We start from the raw sequence: 16,305 nt of genomic DNA on the forward strand, positions 1-16,305 counted from the left end.
TGGGGGGGAGGGGAGGGATACAACAGTTGCAAGGCTGCCTGTGTATCGTCCCTGCGCCCCACCCCATCTCGGTCTTCTCGTCACGACACACCCGTTGTTCTCCCTCCCCTTCCACCGCAGCCTACACTGTCCTTGTCACTGTCACATCGACTCCACGCCACACACCTACATACACTTGAGCTTATTCATGCGCACCTTCTCCCCTCCCTCCTACACGCTGCTCTTCTTCCACTATCATTGTGCGGGGTGGTACATGGACGCCTACGCACAACGGTGCTCCAGCGCAAGGCATCCACGGTCGCCGCTTAGAATCGACAGACACTCATCACGTGCGCTGTCCGGCATAGCTGACCGTCGTGCCACCATTCATTCCTTAGACACGCACCCATAGACACATGGATGCACACGCCCACGCACGCATCAGCGCCCTCCCTCTCTCTCTCTTAGCGTGGTTTGCACGAGTCTGTGTATCACATACTGCGTCTGGTGCGCTAAAATCACCTACTCGCAAACGTTGGCGCTGCTGTGGCTGCTGCAGCCGTCGTTGTGGTGCTCGCTGACCGGGGTCTCTCTGCGCAGCTCTCCACCTCGCTGTGTGCGTGCGTGTGCCCCGGCGCTGCCCAAGGTACCACCCTCGTCATGCCCCGCGAAATCGTGACGGTGCAGGTCGGCCAGTGCGGCAACCAGCTCGGCCAGCGCTGGTTCGATGTCATGCTTCAGGAGCACAAGGCCCACCCGCATTTTCCCGAGGGCCGCGACGCTGTCTTTCTCGAGGACATGAATCGCCCCGGCCGGCTTAAGGCGAGGTGTGTGGCGGTCGACATGGAGCAGGGCGTTCTGCACGCAATGCTGCGTGGGCCGCTGAAGGACATCTTCGACGCCAACTTCTTCATCTCCGACGTCAGCGGCGCCGGCAACAACTGGGCTGTGGGGCACATGGAGTACGGCGACCGCTACATCGACGCCATCGCGGAGTCGGTGCGGAACCAGGTGGAGCAATGCAACTGCATCCAGTCTTTCTTCTTGATGCACTCCCTGAGCGGCGGCACCGGCTCCGGGCTCGGCACGCGTGTGCTTGGCATGCTGGAGGACGAATTCCCGCACGTGTTTCGTATTTGCCCAGTCGTCATGCCATCCGAGGTGGACGATGTTGTAACGGCGCCGTACAACAGCTGCTTCTCGCTGAAGGAGCTGATCGAGCACGCGGACTGCGTGCTGCCGCTCGACAACGACGCCCTGGCGCGCATGGCAGACCGCGCCCTCAGCAGCAGACCCAAGGGTCGTGGTGTGATGGCAAGCGGTGTGCCGCAGCCGCAGGCCTTCTCGGCAGCGAAGCCGACCGACACAAAGGGTCTTCCCTACGACTCGATGAACGGGCTTGTGGCCCAGCTTCTGAGCAACCTCACCTGCGCCATGCGCTTTCCTGGGCCGCTGAACATGGACATCAACGAGATCACGACGAACCTCGTCCCGTTTCCGCGGCTGCACTTCCTCACTGCTGCGATCGCGCCGCTGAGTGTGTCGAGCAAGCACGCTGCCGTTGGACCACGCACGGTGGATGCGATGATCTCCGCATGCTTGGACCCGGAGCACCAGTTCGTGGATGTCCGTCACGGTCAAGGCAGCGCTGTGACACGAGAGGCCGGCAGGACTCTAGCGACAGCGCTCATCGCGCGCGGCCCGCAGACAACCGTGGGCGACCTCACCCGTGGCGTCGGACGGCTGCGCGAGCAGATGGAGATGCCGTACTGGAACGAGGACGGCTTCAAGACGGCGCTGTGCGGGGTCAGCCCGCTGGGCCACAAGGACTCCATGCTGCTCCTCGCCAACAACTGCTCTATTCGCGGCAAGGTCGAGTCGATGCTCTCCAAGTATGAGCGGCTCTACTCGGTCCGCTCCCACGTGCATCACTACGATCAGTACCTCTCCGATGCCTACTTCGTGCATACAGTGGAGACGCTGCGTACGCTGGTGGACGACTACGCCTACCTGGACAGGGTGGCGCCGCCGAAGGACTTGCCGCGCAGCATGAAGGATCTCGTCTACTACTAAGTCTGCCATGTGCGCAGGGAAGAGGGGAGAAGGAGGAGAGGGTGGGCTGGAGGAGGAGCAGGGGAGCGGTTGATTGGAGTCCGCCGCACATCATCTTCGCCGTCGTCCCGTCTCTTCGCTTCACGCTGCCCCTGTGCACGGCTGATTGCCCATGTGACACATGCAAGACGCAACCAGCAGAAAAACAAGGCCTCCATATGAGGAGTACACGGCCGTGATGGGCGCTGGAGCTCAGAGGTGTTGTCTGTGTCAGAGCGTGTGTGTGTGGATGGGTGACTGGGTGGGGCAGCGCCAGCCATGCATCTTGTGCGGGAGGCTGAGCAGCGCATCTCGTCTGCCCCCTTCCCCCTGCCCCCTCTTCGCGCATGTCTGTGTCTGTCTTCGTGTAAGGGAGTCGCATGTGTCTACACCGGCGTCGATCACGAGGGCACAGGCACTGATGACGCTTCATTCTCTTGCCCACCTCCGTCCTGGCTGCGCTTCTCTCCCCCACACGTCTGTTCGGCATGCGCACGTCCATTCACGCGACACACACACACACGAACGCATCCATGCATGTGCAGAGTCACAGCGCAGAGCAAGTTGCTGCTTGTGCCCCCCCTTCCTTACACGGCCACGCTCACACATCCATACACCGGTACTCCGATCGTGCTACTCACCTGGCGGGGATTGGGGCGATGCCATCTGCATGCGCCGCGCCGCCTGTGCCCCGATCGTCCGCGTCGAGGGCAGCGGTGGGAATTAGGACGGGCAGCAATCACCGCCACAACAACGGCAACGCTGGCGGTAAGATCATGTCGAACAACACCAGTGTAGACGATCTGCAGGAGGCAATCCTCCAGCTGCTTCCACGGCGCGCTAGCGAGGAGGATGCCGCGGCGTACATCGACGTGAGCGGCCCAGTAGACCCCAACCAGACGCTGATCCGCTACGATATCCCCTATGCGCCCGGCGACCCGAAGCGGTCGCTGAAGCTGCGCAAGAGTCTCGGCCTAGGCGCCGAGGAGCGCGTCGTCGACCCAAACGTGCGCGTCGTCATCGATAGCTTCATCACGCCGCGTCGATGGGTGGATGCGTCGACGGGGGTGGTTTGGGTGCAGCACGCTAGTCCGTTTCCGTCCTCTCGTATCGACGCCGCGGAAACGCAGGAGCGCCTGCACGCCCAACTCGAGGCTCACCAGGCACGCCGTACCGGCACCAGCCCCATCCGTTCGCTCCTCGTCGCCGAGTGCATGCTGGAGGTACTGCGCCAGGTGACGGCGGAGTGCTGGGAGCGTGGCCTGCTGCTCCTGCACGTGCACTCGGAGTGGGTGGCGGTCCAGGCAGCACATCGGCGCCTCTTTGAAAGTCGTGTCGGCCACGCCTTCCGTCTTGCCCTAAAGGGTGAGAAGGACGTGGCGAAGGTGGAGGAGGACATGGCCGCGCTGAAGCAGCGTATCGAGCTGCTCGGCCAGGAAGAGGAAGTCCTGCGACGTCTGTGCAGCGAGTTCGAGCAGCGCGCCGAGGAGCAGGTGCTCATCGCGAACAAGGAGCACAACGACGCCCTGACAAAGCTGAAGCGGGAAGGTGTGCAGAAGCGCGCACAGTTAGAGCAGCAGCTGGTGATTCCAGCGAACTTGCAGTAGTTGGGAGAGACGGAAGGCAGTGTGTGTGCGTGTGTGGGTCCGTGTGTGTGGGGAGGGAGGGGGGAGGAGGAGGAGGAGGCCAGAGGAGAGGCCACCGGAAGGGGTCGGGGAGGCGTATGAGCACCCCTCACCTTAAAACGCCACTCCAAGTCGCTTGCTCTCCCGTTCTTGTCAGGTCTTTCCCTGCCACCACCGCTAGCACCACCTCCTCCGCGGCTGTCAAGGACTCGCTCTTCACGTTTTCTTTTTCGGCGCGCTCCTCATCCGACATGTGCGGCAAGAGAAGCGGGAGGGGGAGAACTTCAGCTGCGCAAGAACACATGGCGGGGGAGGGGTAGGGCAGGGCAGTCACGGTGCGGAGCGGAGGTGGAGAGACGGCGCAGCCCATTCCCTCCTCCCTCTTCCCCCCTCTTCCCCCTTCCCCCCCTCCCCACACACGCATACACACTTTTGCAGCCGACGAGATTATACCGCACCACGCCATCCAGCATACTCGATGTACGACAGCAGCAGGATGCGTCCCAGCGCTTCATCCTGCGTTTCTTATTTGTTCTGACACCCCCCGCCGTTGTTTGCGTAGCGCATTTTCGAATGGCGAAGGTGATCTCGCGCCCCCCTACCCCGCCAGCAAGCCCCTCCACTACCACGGAAAAGAAATCGCGAACTAAAGGACGCGCAGGAGCGGCAGAAACAACTGAGGGAGGTCGCGATGGCCCCATCTACGTGGACATTCACCTTGCCACGCCTTCATGGAGAGGTGACAAGGATGGATGTCGGTGTGGGAGAGCGGTGTGCGTGCCTGTAGGTGTAAGCGGCGCGAACCGAGGGCCCGTCGTTCGACGTTTTGGCGACAGAACAGGACGGGCTCGTTTGCACGTGAGTGTGCACGCATGTGCTGCTCCCCTCTCTGCGCTTAGTTGGCGCAAGGCACGCTTCCCTGCGGTCTTCGCCTCTGGAAGCGGTTCGTGATGCACCCGAGCCATCGCGCTCGTGGTCCCGTCTCTTCATCTCTCGCTCTTCATCTTCTGCACCTTCGCCTCCGTATTCACGCCGTTCGACAACACACGAACGCCGCCTCATGCGTGCACGCGCGTGCAGCCCCGTCATGAGCGCCGCCGCCGCTATTACTGCCACGACTATTTCTAGGACACTACCCAAACAGGGAAAGAGCACCGCTGAGGGCGTCAAGTGAGTCTCCGCCTCTCCGTGCGTGTGTGTACCACAACGGTGCCTGGGCTCTCCCAAGACCCCATGCCCTCCCTCATACACTTTCCACTTGTTACCGCTTGAATGATAGACTTCTCTTCCTCTTCTCGGGTTGGCCGCCATCTTTTTTCGACTCCCCCCCGCCTCCCAATCCTTCCCGGTGCGTGCGTGTGCGTGTACGCTTGACCAACGCCCACCCACCACAACGCATACACCGAGACAGGCATCCCCCCTCCCCCTCCCCCTCTTCCTCCTGCGCCGCTTCTCGCCCCGCGCGGGCACCATTGTGTTTCTGCTTCATTTCTCCCTTCGTAGTTTATTTTCTCCTGCGCCCCAGAGGACCTCCGAGCTGCTGTCGATCAGAGGGCCCGCTCGTCCACTCGAAACACACACACACACACACACACGCTCTCTCACTTAACTCCCCCTCACCACCACCGCTACCGCCGCCATCTCCCACCCCCTATCATGCTCCGCGAGGCCCGCAGACGCAAGCAGCAAGTGGCTGACAAAATCGGACACGAGGAGTATATCTACCGTCTTAATGGCAACCCCTTCAGCCATCAGGAGGTGATTCGTGTACGCCCCCAAGGTGACCTCGACCCGCGCAGAGTGCAAGCGGCGGGCATCAGAGTTGGGGGGGGCGGCGCCAGAGGTGCCGGTGGGCCAAGTCGACCGCCGTTTGCAGTGGACGACGACGCTAACTACAACGATGGCGGCGACAGAGGTGACCGCGTTGCCCCGTTGAACCCCAGCTCTGGCGCACCTAATGCTGGGCCCTCCAGCGAGGCCGTAGCCCCGTACAGCGCCCCCGAAGGCTGTCACGGTGGCATAAAGTACGCTGTAGCCAACTACGCCTCCCCCTACGGCGGCGGTGGTGGTGCGGGTGGGCATCCGTACCCATTGGTGTCGCAGGGGCAGCACGTTGTTAGCGCCTTTGTCCCCGTAATCCCACCCATCGCGCCGGTCAGGGACCTGCCCGCTCCCCTGCCCGCCGTGTACAGGCCAAAGCCGCCCCTCACGTTCCACAGCGGCCCGGCTTCAGGCGCAGAGGGGCCACCTCTCTCCCTCACTCCGTTGCCTCAGCATCCAGCGCTATCGCCGGTGCGTTACTTCTCCAGTGAAGCCGGTACTCCGAGGCCTGCTGCGGCCCCGGTGTACTTATCACCAGGTGACAAGGGCGCGGGGCGGCCCAGTACAAGTCCGACGGTGCTGCCGCCGCTCAACTCAGACGATGTCAACGGCGGTGGTGGTGGTCCCTTCCCCACCCGCAGCCCGCGTCCGAGCACGAGCGGAGCCGCCTTGGGAGGCGGCGGCGGTGGCTTCCTCATCGGCGGCGACGGCCTCTCTGCTGCCGAGGAGCGCCACCGCGAGAAGATGGCGGGGCGCCAGCGTGCCGTTGAGCTGCAGAGGGAGAATGCACGGCAGATGCTGGAGAAACAGCAACGCAAGCAAGCAGAGCGGGAGCGGGAGATTCAGGAATACCGCCTGGCCGAGGAGCGACTGCGGCGGGAGCGGGAGGAGGTGGCGCGGCGGGAGCAGGCGGAGCTAGATCGCGAGAAGCGCGAGAAGGAACTGAAGATGATGGCGCCGCGCGCAGCGCAGGAGATGTTGGAGCAGCAGCGGCGCGAGACGCAACAGCGGAGAGAGGAGGAGGCGGCAGCTCGGCGCAATAGAGGGAGGGCCCCGGCAGTTTCCGCAGCCCCAGAAGCCCCAGAAGCCCCAGAAGCCGAAGAAACGGGGAAGGAGGCTCTGAAGTCGACGGCCCCACCGCTACCCACCTCTGCCAACGTAGCCTCGACCAGCCTCCAGTCGCCGCCGCCAGCGAATCACCTGCTGCCACTGGCAGCGCCGTCCGTCCTGCCCCCTCCAGCGTCGGCGCCTGCTTTGCCCTACCTCGTGGATTTTAACTTCGGCAGCGGGCTTCGCCATTCTCCGCAGCCATTGCCGGCACCTTACTACTACCCGCCCGCCAACATCTGTCCACAGGCGGCGCTACTGCCCGGATCAGACACCCAGTCCATCCGTAGCGAGCTGCGGCGCATCACCAACCTGCTCGAGGAGCAGCAGCTGCAGCAGCGACGCGCCATGGATAGCATCAGCATTGGCGCCAACGCGGCGCCGCAGCCATGGTACAGCGGGGCACCGCAGCCTTCCACTAAAGCCGGCGCTGGCACGTACCTCACCACTGGCCAGCCGTCGCCTTCTATCGCTGCTGGCGGCCTCGCACCTGTGATCACGGCGCAGCGAAACAGCGCGGCACCGTACAGGTCTTTTTCGACAGGCGGTACGCTGCCGCCACTCCCACTTGCCACAGCAGCACCGCCCGCTCCATCCTTGTCTGACGCAGGCGCACCGTCGGTAGGCATCGGGCCGTGGAAGGGGCTCTTGTCCCCCTATGCTGGCAGCTCTGCGGCCGGCGCTGGCGGCAGCCTGTTGAACCCGCCCTCCGGCTCCACCCCACTGTTTACTAGCTCCATCACGGACAACGAACCGGAGCTCTCCACGGAGCCGTCCCGGTTCATCGGCCCCTTCAGAGCACCAGTGACCGCGGTGCCGAGCCCTCCTGCTGTCCCCGAGCCGGGGGTGACGCTTGTGGGGGCGGACTCGATGGCGACGAAGCCACTGCCAGCATTGGTGCACCATGCAGGTGTCACTGTACCCGGCGCAGAACACTGCGTGGCGACCCCACCGCCGGCGTCGACGGCCGCGCCATCCCGTCTCTCCCCAGTGTCGTCGGCCTCGGCGCCTGCGCCGGCACCCTTCTCGATACCCGAGATGAACTCCCCAACGAGGTCGGCAAACGTAGAGGGGGTCCCCTCAGTCCGCCACAACTCCCCTCAGGCGGCGGAAGGGTCGAGGACGGACGCGGACGAGGGCGAGCCAGCGAGCCGAGTGAGCGAGTCGCCGATGCCGTAGGTGGGAACTACCTACACCGACCCAGTCCCGACCCGAAGCCCCCCCCCCCTCCCCCTTGACAGAGTTGTCGGAGGAATAGAGGCAGAGTGCATCGGCCACCTCCATCATCCCTCCCCCCTCCTCGCAACCTACATCTCTCTCTCCCCCTATCTAGTTGCAGTACAAGTAGCTGTATGCACAGCGCATGATGGGATGGATGAGAGATGCCGAAGACGAAGGCGTGGGGCGAGTGCGGATGCATACTGCGTGCGGTGAGGGCTGTTGTGCTCCTTTAAGGAAAGGGGAGAGCGTGTCTTCATGGCCACGACGTTCGACTAGTTCGGGTTTTGTGTGTGTGTGCATGGCAGGAAAGGGAGAGCGGGCGGGTGCGATGCGGATTTCAGAGACACGCATTGCACGCGCACTCTCGCAAGAGCTCTGCGGCTGCGTGAGCGGATGCACTGGTGCGACGCACGCTACTGCCAGCTCTCTTTTACAGTTGTTGTTGCTCTCGCTTTCGGTGCTTCGCTTTGCCTTCCCTCCCGCCTGGACACCCCCCATGCCCTCCTCCGCTGCTCCTTTCGTTGCTATCCCTCTCTCCGTCGTCGGACCTGCTCCGCGCGGACGGTTTCTGTTCTTCTTTACGAGTCTTTTGTTGCCGCCGCTGCGCACGCGGACGCCCCTCCCCTCCCCTCCCTTGCTTCTCTGTTACAATCCTCTACGCATGTGTGCATCTTTAGTGCTGTGAATGTATACACACAGCCACACATGCGTGCCGATGCGTGTCTGGGAGGCGATGCAGTAGATTGGTGCCTTCTTCTGTCGCCACGAAGGTGAGCGTGAGGGTAGTGGTGGTGGTGGTGGGTGATACGATGCTGTGTTTCCGTGCGCGTGTGCGTGCTTTACGTTTCTCCCGTGCCTGCTTGCCCATGCTCATTGCTCTCTCCCCCTCTATATATAACTATATATATATGAGTATATATAACTATATATGTATATATATATGTGTATATGTATGTATGTGTGTGTGCTCGCTTGCCCCCCACTTCTGTGTCAGCTGAACCTCCGTTTTCCCTCCGCAACTCTCTCTCGGTTTTGAAAGTGCACTAGCGGCGGAAAAGAGAGACGAAAGGGGGGGACGGTCGTAGTGGGTGGGGGAGGGGACAAGTGGGAGAAAGGGATGATGATGATGGACCATCCTACAAGGCGAGGCGACAACAGGAAGAGGCAGGGTCACGTGCAGCAGCAGCAGCAGGAGAGGGGCTGACTTGAAGGTGATATACATATATATATATACGTGAAGAAAGAAGAAACTTAACTCGACAACCCGCATGTGTGAGTGTCATGGAAAGGGCGTTTTGAAGAAGCGGCAACACCACTGGCACCGCCACATCCATGACCCTGCGTTGAGGGACGCATGCGTGGCAACGACTGGCCAAGCGCGCTCTATACCTCCACCGTTTCTATTTTCTTCTCCCCATCGGCATCGCGGGATGCCGCGTGCACGCGTGCTCAAGCTTATGTGTCTTTCTCCTTTCCTTATCCTCCGTCTCCCCTCCCAGTGATGCGCCCTTCGCTCTCTTTTCTTTGTTTTCTCACGCCTACTCCGCTCTGTATGCACCCACACACTCACGCATGCGCACCCGAACTGTGTCTGCCGCAACGCAAGGTGAAACGAGGTATCGTGGTGGTAGTCCACATAGAGGCATAGCACCGTCCTGCATGCTGCGCTTGGCGCCGCCGCCTCCTTTCATTTCTCTCCCCTTTCCGGATTAGCGAAGAGCAGGGGGACGCGCTCGGGCACGTGCCACTCAGCTTGCGTACTTTCGACCGCTCTCGTCGTTGATCACCCCAACGTTGCCCGATAAACGCATCGATACGTCTATATATATATCTACACGCACACAATACACATACAGGTAATTAGATAAGGCGGGGTGGCGCTTCATCTCTCCTACACGCACTCTCTTCTTTTAGAGCCTATTTCGCTCTCGCTGTACTTCCCTTTGGTGTCCCTCTCCCCCTGCGTGCGCGTGTGTGCGTGTGCGTGTGTGTGTGTGTTTGTACGTCACCAGACTTGCCTTCTCGCTGCGTCGCCAACTTTGGCGTTGCTCGTCTTGTGGGTACGCGCGTCGAGCTCTCGTTTTACTCGTTGATTCTTCTTCCCCCCTTATTTTTTTTTCCTGCGTTTATTCAAAAGGCCGCGCCCCTGCCTTTACTCCCTTCTGCGCTTCGCCACGCATCCACCGGACTTCCCCCTCCCGGAGGGACATCTCTCAATCACCATGGGTCGTCGTGCAGCTCAAGAGGCGTACCCTGATGACGGGCACATCTTTGTGTGTGTGCGCATCCGCAACGTGCCACAGAATGCGGCTTGCTTAACCAATAACGGCGCTGCCGCGACGAACACCCGCGCCTCCACGGTCGTGCGCAAGTCGGTGCTGCGCGAGGCGCAGCGGATTTGCGTGTCTGTGGTGGAGAATGTGGTGGTGATGCATGACCCCTCGTCGATCGATGACGCCGCCACCGTCGCGAAGGACGGCAACAGCGTGGTGCAGATGCTGACCGACCGCGCGAACCATGCTGGCGCTGCTCGACACTCTCGCAAAACCGCTGGTGGTGGCAGCGCTTCTGCCGGCCCGTCAGGCACTAGCTCACGCCGGACCGTAGGTGGCGCTCGAGCTATCACTGCCGGCGCCGCCCGCCTCGTGCCCACCAGCACCGCCAACTACTACGAGTGCGACCACTGCATCGCATCGATGGAGGAGTCGCAGCTGCTGCAGATGCCGTTGATTCGCACAAGTGACTTCCTTCAGCCGCCGCCGTACGGGACGCAGGAGGAGGTGTACCAGCGCACCGCGATGCACGCCGTCAAGGCCGCTATAGACGGCATCAATTCGTGCGTCTTCGCCTACGGTCAGACGGGCAGTGGCAAGACCTACACACTCTTCGGCGACACGACGAACATTCGCCGTGACCCCGGCGTTGTCCCGCGCACTCTGGACGACTTGTTTGGCCGCCTGGAGGCGGTGAAGCAGTCGTACCGGAGCGACAGTGTGACAGACTACTCGTACCTTGTGCACCTGTCCTTCTACGAGATCTACCAGAACGAGGTTTATTGTCTCTTCTCTCGCCAGGGCCCACTGCGTGTGCAGTTTCTCCGAGATCTGACGGGGAAGAGGGAGACGATGATCATCCACGACCTGCAGCAACAGACCGTGACCTCGGCCGAGAAGGCGTACCCGCTGATCGAGATGGGTCTGCGCCGGCGGCAGACCGCCGAGACGGGCATGAATGCACACAGCAGTCGCAGTCACGCCATTCTGCAGATCCGCGTCGCCCAGTACCGCACCAACCGCGACGCGCGAGAGACGGTGGAGCACCAGGCCACGATCAACCTGGTGGACCTCGCTGGCAGCGAGCGGCAAAAGACGGCGAACACAAGCGGGACGAACCGTGCGGAGGGCATTCAGATTAACCAGTCACTCGCCACACTGGCGCGCGTCATCAACGACATCGCGAGCGGGGCGAGGTTTGTGAACTACCGCGACTCGTTGCTGACGATGGTGCTCAAGGACAACCTCGGTGGCAACAGCAAGACGTTCATGATCGCCAACATCTCGCCCATCACCTTCAGCTACCAGGAATCTTGCGCGACCCTCACATACGCGAAGGACGTGCGCAAGGTCCGCAACCGGCCGATGGTAAACAAAACCTTCCAAACACGCGCGAACCTGCTGGAGCAGAATATGATGCTGAAGCAGGAGAACGAGAAGCTGAAGGTGCAGATGGAGATGTGGGTCAGGAGCCTGCAGAGCGGCAACCCGCACGCCTCCGTGACGGACATGAACGGCTCGTTGCCTGTCCGGGGCGGCGGCGTGGCAGAGGCTGGCGACCATCTGCTGCTGTCACCGCCGCTGTCGATGGCGCAGGCTGTCGAAGCCGAGCAGCGTCGTGCCGCCGACGTACCGCTGGCCGCGACCGGGTGCAACGAGGCCTTCCTGACTGCCATCAGCAGCGGCCTGACAGCGCCGCTGCTAATATCGTCCCACCGCAAGTACACGAGCGTGGCGGGGATCGGGGGCTCTTGCATCGAGGGCGGCGCCGTGCGTGTCTCGGCACTGGTGAAGGAGACGATGGAGTTCCCGCTGAGTCATGTGCTGCATCCGCTGCCGCCGATGACGGCCAGTGACACCTCGTACACCACCGACGAGGACGGCCATGGTGCCCAGAAGCGGCACACCACCATCCTCACGGATGCAGATGTGAGCTCGCCGGAGTGCGCGAGTGGTGAGGCCACGCAACGACCGGGCCCCGCAGGGGAGGCTGCAGCGACGGCGGGGGACGTGATGGACCTGGGGTCGCTGGTGCTGGAGCGCGTGGCTCAGCGCTCGTGCGAGCAGCGGTACTATGTCCACTTCAGGCCACCCACCATTGCTGATGGCCTCTCGCGCCTCATCGACGTCCAGGTCAATGGCAAGAGCATCGGGGCAAAGGGTCGGCGTGAGCTGCACCACGGCGACGTAGTCTGCGCCTACCTCGAGGACGCGGCGAAGATGGAGGCGGCGGCGACGGCGGAGACGGCGGCCAACGCCTGTGTGCACACCCAGAGTCTCATCTCCTTCCACTACGTCGACCTCAACGCGCTCTCGCGTGGCGCGAACGCGTCCATGACCGGCATGAGGAGTGCCACGCTTGGCCAAATCGCGGTCTCCATCGACCTTCCGGCGGACATGGAGAACCTCACGTTGGAGGGCATCAAGCAGCTGCAACGCGACAACGCAAAACTGCTGGACATGGTACGCCGGCAGGCAGAGACGATCGACTACCAGCGCGCCCACGTCAGCACGTCGACGATGCAGGCGGATGACCTCCTGGGGGGCATCTCGCCGGTCGGCAGCCCTGGCTCCGGCTCTCCGAACCCGCGCTCGCTGGAGCCGAGCATCTCAGCATCGCCGCCGCCGGAGACACACAAGGTGGCCGTTGCCCTCGAAGCCTTCCGCCGCGTGTCCGTCTCCCCGTCCATCCGGGGTGGCTCCGTCATGCCAGCTGACCTGGAGGCAGACGAGCTGCTGCGTCGCGCGGCAACGCAGAGCGAGTCGAAGCAGCGCCTCGACAACGCCGTCCGCGAGAACCAGAAGCTGCATCGCACCGCCGTGTCGCGCAACGCCACTCTGGACGCGCTGGCGCGACGCCTTGCCGAGCTGGAGGCTGGCGGGCCGCTCAACTCGCTGACCAGCCCATCGCCGTCCTCCTCCTTGGCGTCTTCGTCGTCGAACACCAGCCTTTCGACTGAGAGGGGCGACAATGGCGAGACGCTGGCCGGCAGGCGTGCTGACAGCGACGAGGAGAACACGGATGTGTCGAGGCGCACAGGGGGCGACCGTGGCAGTCTCACATGCTTGTCCTCGCCTTCGCAGATGCGCGCCGTCTCTGCGCAGCGTCGGGGCGAGGAAATCGTCGAGGCCGACGCAGATGACGAGCCCCAGCCGGAGCCCATCGGAGACGGCCAGAGGCGCATCGTGTACGAGAACGCGGAGGGCGCACGTGAGCGCTACCAGGCGGTGGTGCGGGAGCGAGAGCAGTTTGATCGGATCCTCGAGCTGGAGGCTCTCATCGGTGAGCTGCGCGAGCAAATCGGCGAACTAGAGAGCCGCTTGCGCTTCTCCAAGGACGAGGTGCTGGAGCAGCAGATGTTCCGCGAGCAGGCCGAGGCGGAACGTGACGCACTGCTCGAGGAGCTGGCGAACGCGCGTTGTGAGAACTCGGCGCTGCGCCGCGAAAACGCCAGCCTCGAAGGCTTCCTTGCCAGGGATGAGCAGGCGCTCGCGGACGCCGCGCGCCTCGCAGACGAAGAGCTGGAGCGACGGACCGCCGTGCTGGCCGACCGTATCACAGCGCTCAAGGCGCTCTCCCGTATGTGGAAGCAGCGCACCATGAAGTACATTGCGATGGGCTATGGTGCCGGCAGCGACGACAAGCACGCCAGTAGCGCTGGTGGCGCGCACCTTGAAGCCATTCCATGGGACGACCTGCGCGCCGCAGAGACGGCTGCCATAGCGAAGCGGCGCCTTGGTGGAGGTGACACGGACGCCTGTCCGGCTGATGTGGCGCAGGCCATCGACGACTTTGAGAAGTCCACGACTGAGGACAACGTGCGCGCGCTTGAGTACGCGTTGCTCGACTTTGAGCAGGAAAACCAGCGGCTGCTGGACGAGATCCGGCGCATCCAGGCGGAGCTGGATGGGTACAAAGGCCTCATTGGGCGCCTCCGGGCGGAGAAGGCGGAGACGGAGAAGACCCTGGCGGACGCGACGGACTCCACCGAGGAAGAACGCCGCTGCATGCAGCAGCTTCTGCGCAACACCAACGCGCAGCTGGAGGAGGCGGAGGAAAATCTGAAGCGGACGCAGGTTCGCCTGGATGACGCGATGCAGATGTGCGAGAGCAATAAGCGCAAGGTTGTGAGGAACAATGAACTGCTGCTGTCGCAGCAGAAGCGTACTATCGCGGAGCTGGAGGCGGAGCTGTGTCGCCTGCGTCGTGACCATGCGGCGAAGGAGGAGGAGCTCACGAACCTGACGCGGTATATGCAGGACCGTGATGCGCTCGGCGGCGGCGGGGTGGCGAAGAGCTGCGAGCTGCGCTCTCGCATCGAGGAGCTGGTCAGCGACTCGATGGAGGAGTACGAGGCGCCGAACGGGTATTCGGTGTTCCCTGCGGGGTTTGAGTTTTCGGACGAGATGACGTCACTCATTCGAATTTGCCTCCGCATCTTGCTCGACCGGCTCAAGATGGAGCTGTACGTGCTCAATGCGCAGAGCGTGCACAAATTCCAGCTTCTGATCCACGCCGTGAAAGCGCGCACGGAGGCGCACTTTCACACGTTCATGCACCAGCTTCGCGACGCCGTCTCGCAGATGTCAGGGCGCACGTTGCGGCCTGGCAGCAAGTGGGGCCTGTCCGAGTCGGACGTCCTCTCAACCCTCGTGGATCACCGCCGCCGCCAGGTTGGCGACGCGCTGAGCGGTTTGCTGATCTGGTATGACCACTGGGACAACGCCCCAAAGACGGAGCATGTCGCCTACATGGAGCTGATCCGCAACGCCGACCGCATCATGCAGATGGCCCGCATTGTGCGCCGTGAGAGCCTCCTGAACACGAACGCGACGTCCACCTCGCTCATGCCGATCCCCGGCAAGAGCGGCACAAGTGACACCTCGCTCCTCCCGGAGTCGTCGCGCCGCAATGATAAGACTGTAAAGGGGAGCTGCAAGATTCTCTCTCGCCTTGCGTCGTCGACCCGGCAGAGCAACCTGGCGCGCGCCGTGAATCAGTTCTCCGCGACGCCTTCGCGAGCCACGATCGCCGGCCGCGAGGACGTCGTTGGTGCCACGCCGTGGCCGGTGGAGCAGGGCGCCACCCCGTTCAGCCGCAGCGCAACTGTAGCGGCGCTGGCCCTCTCGCAAACCATGATCCCCTTTAGCAGAACAGCCACTGGCACGCACGCCAGCGGGCACCAGCCGCCATCAGCTGCGAACCTGGAAAGCTGCTCGCTCTTCAGCTGTTGTCCCTCTGGGCCTCCGCGGGCGTCCGCCATGACGGTGCCGGCTACCGGCCTCTCGCCTCGGCCGCACCCGTCAACGGCCACACCTATGCGACCCATAAAGCAGGCCACGAGCGGCGGCGCCGCGACGCCTGCGGCTGTGTTGGCAACCGGTGCGTCACCCGCCGCTCTGACAGCAGCCGCGCGCGCCAATTACTCGCGCATGACCTCCGCGGGCGTGCTGCCAGTGCTGGAGGCGGATGTGGCTTACGTGGCGACCACCGACGTGGCCGAGGCTATCTCCATCAGCACCTATAACTTTTCTCGTCGCATGAGTTCGGCGGCGGGGGCCGGTGAAGGCGCCACTGCCGACAAGGGCGAGCCAGTGCGCCGGCCGAGCCGCCTCTTCTCGCGATGCCAGACGGCGATTCCCCACACGCGGGACCCCATGCAGCAGCAGGGCGCACTGCGCCGCCAGAACTCTGCCACGCCGGCTTCGTCCAAGACCCACGTCAGCGCTGGTGCGACTGGAGCTCGCAGGCAGGTGAGCCGTGCGAAGGCAACGGAGGCGTTTGCGAGGTCGAAGACGCAGTACACCGTGCCGAAGTCGACCGCAACGCTGAGTCGACCAAGCCGCCGCAGATCCGGCGTTCGGGTCAGCACCAACAGTAGCACTCGTAGCGCCGGCAGCCTAGGCGGGGGTTCGCCGCATGCGCGACCATCCTCGTCGCAGCACAATGCAACGCGGCTCTCTGCCTTCTACGGCATTCCCACAGCGGAGCAGGCGCGCGGATCCGGCAAGGGTCGTGCGAGCATGCTGAGCAGCAACGCCACCACAAAGCCGTCTGCGGCGGACACCTCGTTCTACAAGCTGGACGTCATGAAGTCGCTGAGGGAGCGAAGCACAAGCGACGTGAACCGCCAAGCGCCGACGGGCAGCAAGCCCAGCTCGGTTTCGAATAGGGGAGATCTCACGAA

The 16,305-nt window shown here is 63.1% G+C and overlaps 4 protein-coding genes across 4 annotated transcripts in view; all 4 read left to right on the forward strand.

The window, feature by feature from the left end:
• Positions 1 to 639: 639 nt before the first annotated feature.
• On the forward strand, positions 640 to 2,052 carry LMXM_21_1010 (putative epsilon tubulin; the record flags this gene model as incomplete). The annotated part of the gene is made up of 1 exon (XM_003875308.1): positions 640 to 2,052. The coding sequence occupies one exon, from the start codon at positions 640 to 642 to the stop codon at positions 2,050 to 2,052; it is 1,413 nt and encodes a 470-aa protein (XP_003875357.1).
• A 677-nt stretch (positions 2,053 to 2,729) lies between these two features.
• Positions 2,730 to 3,677, forward strand: LMXM_21_1020 (putative dynein arm light chain; the record flags this gene model as incomplete). The annotated part of the gene is made up of 1 exon (XM_003875309.1): positions 2,730 to 3,677. One exon carries the CDS (start codon positions 2,730 to 2,732, stop codon positions 3,675 to 3,677), a length of 948 nt encoding a protein of 315 aa, XP_003875358.1.
• A 1,674-nt stretch (positions 3,678 to 5,351) lies between these two features.
• Positions 5,352 to 7,802, forward strand: LMXM_21_1030 (conserved hypothetical protein; the record flags this gene model as incomplete). Its single annotated transcript, XM_003875310.1, has 1 exon — positions 5,352 to 7,802. One exon carries the CDS (start codon positions 5,352 to 5,354, stop codon positions 7,800 to 7,802), a length of 2,451 nt encoding a protein of 816 aa, XP_003875359.1.
• Positions 7,803 to 10,066: 2,264 nt separating this feature from the next.
• Positions 10,067 to 16,305, forward strand: part of LMXM_21_1040 (putative kinesin) — a gene marked incomplete at both ends in the record, with an annotated part of 6,390 nt that continues 151 nt past the window's right edge. The window contains one exon of the mRNA XM_003875311.1: positions 10,067 to 16,305. This exon is cut by the window's right edge and continues 151 nt beyond it. Coding sequence (XP_003875360.1) covers positions 10,067 to 16,305 — 6,239 coding nt within the window.

This window comes from Leishmania mexicana, chromosome 21 (genome assembly GCF_000234665.1).
Source record: "Leishmania mexicana MHOM/GT/2001/U1103 complete genome, chromosome 21".
NCBI lineage: Eukaryota > Euglenozoa > Kinetoplastea > Trypanosomatida > Trypanosomatidae > Leishmania > Leishmania mexicana.